A 6,303-nucleotide genomic window follows, 5' to 3' on the forward strand; every position below is an offset into this window, starting at 1 on the left:
TCTCTCTCTCTCTCTCTCTCTACGTATCTATCTGCCTTTCGCCTTTCAACCTACCGTCCTACCTTTCTTCTTCCTTCCTGCTTCATTCCTCCTTTCCTTTCTTTCTACCTACCTTCCTACCTACCTGTACGTAGCTCCTTACTTACTTACTTCACTGCCAACCTTTTATATTAACTGTTAATGTAGTATCTCCTCACCTGCTTACCTACTTATCTATCTATCTATATATCTATCTATCTTTCTGTCTGTCTGTCTGTCTGTCTGTCTGTCTGTCTGTCTGTCTGTCTGTCTGTCTGTCTGTCTATCTAACTATCTATCTATCTAATCTATCTATCTATCTATCTATCTATCTATCTATCTATCTATCTATTTATCTATCTATCTATATCTATCTATATATTTATCTATCTTCCTATCTATCTATCTATCTATCTATCTATCTATCTATCTATCTATCTATCCATCCATCCATCCATCCATCCATCCATCCATCCATCCAGCTACTGAATTACCCACCTACCGGCCTACCTTCTAATCAACCCATCTACCCACCTACGTGCCTTCCCTGCTCACCTACCACCCTGCTCACCTCACCACCTGTCTGAACTCCTACCTGTCCACCTAATACAGTCTTACGTCACTCTAGGAAATTTTGAACTCCCAGATAGCCATCCTTTCCTAGTTGTCTTTTGTCATTCACCCCTCTCTCTCTCTCTCTCTCTCTCTCTCTCTCTCTTTCCTCAGTGGTTTCTAAAGATGCATTAAGACGGCGACTGTTTTGCATTTTTCCTCGTTGTGTATTTATTCTGCGTGCATTGTATTCTCATGATGCTTATTGCCTTTCTTTTCTTTCATGTTCGGTATTAGAAAGTTGGGGTTTAGTGTCACTTTTCCTGTAGGTGACTGATTACTTGATTTATTGGTTGATGGACTGATTGTGATTCATTGCCCTGCCTCAATTCAGGTCAAAATGGTGAGATAAAACAAGGGAGTATGGAAAAGCATTTATTTGCTGCGAAAACAAAAGAAATAAAAATAACAACAGTAGATCGTGTACATCGCGTGGAACAAACCCCCGGGAAAGGTGCTCGTTAAGTCCACAGCGAGACGAATGAATAGTGTAGAACAGATAGACGGAGAATGCGAGAAGATGCTAAGATGCGAAGACTGTGGAAGGTGGAGTCAGTCAGGAAGAAAAGTGAAAGGAAGTGACGAGAAAGGGAAGACGGAATACGGGGACAACCATCCTCCTACGTGCAGATATCGTGTGTTTGTATGTGTAGGAGAGGCGTCTTCATGTCTCAAGTGGAGCGGGGTAGCGTATGGTGTGGAGACGTGACGTGTGAGCCGCGGTGTGTGGGTCGCCTCGCTTCTTACTTCCTCTGGCTGACGTACCTGGTGGAGGGCCTGTATCCTCTCTGGTCGGCAGAGTAGGTCACCTCGAGGAACCGTCCGCTGCCGAGAGGGAATCTAAGGAAGGAGAAAGGACACGTTACGAACTGCCAGGAATATTGACAAGGAGGAGAAGGAGGAGGAGGAGGAGGAGGTTAAAGGAATGAGGAGGAGGAAGAAAAAAATAGAGTGAGTAAGAAAACGTATTACAAACTGACTGAAATAAAGAGAAGAAAGTGAAAATGGAGAGTGAAGAAGAGGATAATGATGATGATGATGCTTTTACTGAATGAGTGGAATAAGAACGAGGAAGATGAGGAGGGGAAGAAGAGAAAATAGAAGGAAGAGAAGAAAGAGAAAGAAGAGACTGTAAAGAGGAGGAGAAGGAGGAGGAGAAGGAGGAGGAGGAGGAGGAGGAGGAGGAGGAGGAGGAGGAGGAAGAAGAAAAAAGAAAGAATGCTCAAGTGAAGGTATGCAAATGACAGTGATTTTTAACAATGCCCATGCTGGGAGAGAGAGAGAGAGAGAGAGAGAGAGAGAGAGAGAGAGAGAGAGAGAGAGAGAGAGAGAGAGAGAGAGAGAGAGAGAGAGAGAGAGAGAGAGAGAGAGAGAGATGAATATGAGGTGAGTGGGCAAAGAGAGAACTGTAGTAAAGGAAAACGAGAAGGGAAAAACCAGAAGAGAGAAAGGGAGAATGAGGTGAAAGGTCAGGAGGTAAGGTAGGAGAGAGGCAGGCAGGATGGGAGGGCGGGAGGAGGCAGAGCTGTGTAGGACATGTTGCGTCACGTGTCTGGGAGTGGCGGGTAGAATAACTATTGTTGGAGATTGGTTAAGAGAGAAGGGAGTGGGGCGGGAGTGGCTAGGGAGATGTAGGGAGGGAATTGTAAAGGAGAATGTCAAGGGAGAACTGGGAAGGGAAGACAGAGGAGGAGGAGAAGGAGGAGGAGGAGGAGGAGGAACAGGTGGTGGAAATGGTTACGTAATCTTAACGACACCTTGAGATGCACTTACACAACATCACCGCCGCCACCACCACCACCACCACCACCATCACCTTTAGCCTTAACTGCGTGATTCCTATCTTAATTGAGTTACTCAGGACGATTTTACAAACGAAACATAAAACTGCATGTACTATAGTGTCTTTAAATGTTTAAGTACTCTATCACACAAATTACTGGCGGTGGTGGCTTGCGAAATTAATCTGTAAATTTGTACATTTTACCAAGAGAGAAGGTTAAGACTTGCGTGGAGAATTTGGTAAGTGGAGTTTAGTAGAAGACTTGTGGTTGCTTGAGGTGAGTTATTTATTAGAGCGCCGCATGCATAGAGTGGCGAGTCAGAGAAGGCAAGAACACGTAAGGATTTATTAGTTCCCTGGATGGTGATGCAGGGAATGTAAAAGGAACTGGGGAGGTCTTGTTAGATATTCTGTAGGAGGTAATGCAGAGGATGTAAGAGGAACTAGAGAGACTTGTTAGATCCTCTGTAGGAGGTGATTTAGAGGATGTAAGAGGAATTAGAGAGACTTGATAGATCTTCTGTAGGAGGTGATGCAGAGGATGTAAGAAGAACTGATGAAGAATTTTCATGTCTCCAGTAGGGAAGGCGATACAAGGAAGGATGCATTAGATCTCCAGTAGGGACGCTGATGCAGAGAAGGTATAAAACTAGTGAGGAATTTTAAGGATGCCTGTAAGAGTGTTGGTGAAGGGAAGGCAAGAGAAGCTAGTGAGGATGTATTAGATCTACAATAGGGACACTGACGTAGGTAAGACAGAAGGAACTAGTGAGGGTGCATTAGGTGTTCCGTAGATGTGTTACTGCAGGAGTTGCGGGAGGAAGTTAAGAAGTCAGTAAGGATCTGTTTACCTGTAGGTGCCCGCGATGTCGCTGCTGCCCTCCGCGTTGGGGGTGCCGCTAGCCTCCACCACGATGCCGTTGTCTGTCTCAAAGTTGTACTGGAAGACGCCGTTGCCTTCGTTGATGTTCTCGCTGCGGAGAGTCTGGGCGTCCCCAGGGGACTGGGGGCGGGCGAGGGCGAGAGCCAGCAGGCAAGCGAAGATGGCCTGCAGGTAAGGAAGGAAAACGATGATAGAAGACAATAACTTTTCGGAAAGGGCAAGGGACGGGAAGGAGCGTCAGACCTGCTAAATGTTTTGTGGATATGAGGTTAGTTGCTGCAGGAATTACTTTAGCTTTAATAATGTGTAATTATAGGTATTTTACTGTATAAAGGATTTTGCTCGGGTGTCTTGAAAAGGTTGAGGAATAGTGCAGTGTTTGTGTGTGTGTGTGTGTGTGTGTGTGTGTGTGTGTGTGTGTGTGTGTGTGTGTGTGTGTGTGTGTGTGTGTGTGTGTGTGTGTGTGTATGTGTGTGTGTGTGTGGGGCAAGATCCTGGGGCTTAGTATCCCAGGCTAAGGATGCTATGTCTCGCCGCGGCAGGGACCATGGGGCATGAGGGACAGGCTGTGAGTGCTGCCTCACGCTTGGTCTCCCAGGTACTCACGAGCTTCATGTTGGTGAGTGAGGATGAGTCGACTGTGAGGAGAAGACCCGACGCCGTGCTTATATACCCTGAGGACCGAGAGGTGTTTCTATCCCCCCAACCCCTGCTGGTTCTCTCCCTCCTGACAGTCCATGCTCCAAAGTTAGGTGTGTACGAACCCTCTCCTCCCCTCAGCCCTCCCCTTCCCTGACCTCACGCCTCTCCCCTCCTCTCTCTGACCCTCCTCTGGCCCTCCTCTCACACCTCATCCGGGACTGGGTTTTTTGGAGGTGCATCTTCACTTGGGTGTTGCTAAGTGAAGGCCTACGTGTGGGCCTAAATCCTTCCCATGACACAATGTCTAAACCCAGGCATTTGTATTTCTGCATGTGACATCAACTACCTGTGCGGCGCCTTAGGGTCAGCGGCATCATATACACACTCACGCACTCACGCACGCACACACAAGCAGAAGCACACGCAACGGGCACCCACTTACGGCGCCAAGGCCATATCGTCTTCCTTCCTTCCTCCCTGCCGCCCTTTGCACGCAGACTCTCACGGGAACATTGCCATTACGATAATTACAGTCACGATACTGAATAAAAAAAAAAAAAAAACGCCTTTGGGATTCTTGTGACACTCCGAGCTGCAGACTGTCCTACTTCTCTGCAGTATCCCTCTCCCCCTCCTTTCCTCTCTCCTTTTTTCTCTCCCCTCTCCTCTAGGTATGGATGGGGGTATCACAGAGTTTGTTTGCCCTTGATATAACCACGTTGTGTCGAATCACCCTTCCTCCATCACCCTTCACCACACATTACCCCTTCTCCGTTCTCTTGGTATGAGTGGAAGATTTATTATTTTTTATTTATTTATTTATTTTTGAAGGGGGTATTACTTGGATTTTCTGTATAAAGCATTGCCAAGTACGAGTATAATGTCCCATCACGATCTCTGTCACCCTTCATTCCATCACCCTTTCCGACTCTTCCTTGTCGACCCCTGGGGACTGAAGAGCTGAAGGACAGGAGTGTTTGCATGCAGTATAAGTGTCCCGTCATGTGCCTTTCTATAAGCCTTCACTGCATTGTCCTTTCTCTTCTCTCATCTCGACGCCCCTATATGGATGGAGGATCCCCTGACCTTACTAGAACTGTTTGCCTGAGGATCAGAATAACAATAGAATTAACGAAAACCCCCCGTCACCTTCCTGTATCACCCTTCACTGTATCATCCGTCCTCTCTCACCTCTCGACGGCTTGCCATGGATGGGGGTTATTGGGGAGGCAGTGTGGCCGTTGTTTGCATACATTATAACCACGTACTGTTGGCGACCCTCTCCTCCACCACCCCAAAAGCCCACCGTTGCTGTGTCACCGCCTTTCACTCCGCGGCCGTCGGGTCAAAGTCATGCTGTTTTATAAGAAAGGAAAAATTAAATTCATGAGTGGTGATTCTCTCCTTAAAAGCGGAGCCGAAATCCTTCAGTCCCTGCAGGTTGAAAATAGAAAACAGCATATTTCTTTTTTGTTGTACCTACGCAGAATTTCATCGTTGATAAACTTTGAGGTGTTGTCTGGCGAGTAATCCTGGATAATGAGGGAATGAGAGGGGGGTGAGGCAAGAGGCAAGGCTTGGGTGGATGCCTTGTAAAATAGCGGATGGAAATGATGCAGTGGAGGTTATGATTAATGAAAGAGCCATTGGTACGGTGGGGAATGAAAGGTGTGCGACGGAAGAGCTAAAGTTGGATGGATACAGGGTGACAAAAAAATAGTTATTGTTTTGTTGGTGTTGCAGTCGTAAAGGGCGTCATGAATGTTACGTAGAAAAGGTAGGAAGAAAGAATTAATATGATGCATAAAAACGAAACATGGGCGAGGAAAGAGTTAGGGTTGGGTGGATGAAGGGTGACATAAAGAATAGGTATTATTTTGTAGGAGTTGTGATTATAAAGGGCGTCTTGACTGTTGCGTAGAGGGCGATAGGGAAAAGGTTGCATATAAGGATACGTGGGAATGGAAGGTGTACTAGGAAGAGCTAAGGTTGGGAGAATGAAGGGTGAAATAAAGGATTAGTATCATTTATAAGGTGTATAAGGAAATAGGGAAAACAAAAACAAAGATGGATAGAAGGATACATAACAGAAAGGATAAGATACATAGATGGGCAAGCAATGGTTACGGGATCTAGAGGATAGTTCAAGTTAAGATAATGATGAAGAAATAGTTAATTGATTGAAGGAGGAAAAAAATGAAACTAAAAATAACTTAAGGACGAATGAAAAAAAAATAGATACGCAAAACCAAAGGAGAAAAAAACATGTTGAAAAAAATGAAATAAAAAAAACATAAGATAGTGTTTGATGATAAATGTGAAGGATGAAAAAACAGTTAGAAGCCAGAGAGAGAGAGAGAGAGAG

The 6,303-nt window shown here is 45.6% G+C and overlaps 1 protein-coding gene across 1 annotated transcript; it reads right to left on the reverse strand.

The window, feature by feature from the left end:
- Positions 1 to 992: 992 nt before the first annotated feature.
- Positions 993 to 4,036, reverse strand: LOC135105580 (cuticle protein AMP4-like). The gene is made up of 3 exons (XM_064013826.1): positions 3,903 to 4,036; positions 3,265 to 3,461; positions 993 to 1,470 (listed from the first exon to the last, which is right to left on the reverse strand). The coding sequence occupies exons 1-3, from the start codon at positions 3,909 to 3,911 to the stop codon at positions 1,374 to 1,376; spliced, it is 303 nt and encodes a 100-aa protein (XP_063869896.1). The 5' UTR covers positions 3,912 to 4,036; the 3' UTR covers positions 993 to 1,373.
- Between the last annotated feature and the right edge of the window lie 2,267 nt (positions 4,037 to 6,303).

The sequence above is a fragment of the Scylla paramamosain genome, chromosome 12 (genome assembly GCF_035594125.1).
Source record: "Scylla paramamosain isolate STU-SP2022 chromosome 12, ASM3559412v1, whole genome shotgun sequence".
Classification (NCBI taxonomy): domain Eukaryota; kingdom Metazoa; phylum Arthropoda; class Malacostraca; order Decapoda; family Portunidae; genus Scylla; species Scylla paramamosain.

Excerpts from the sequence above, each read along its gene's own strand:
- LOC135105580 (XM_064013826.1), bottom strand. Across the intron at positions 1,471-3,264 it reads GACATCGCGGGCACCTACAG|ATTCCCTCTCGGCAGCGGAC; the intron begins GTAAACAGATCC and ends CTCCTTCCTTAG.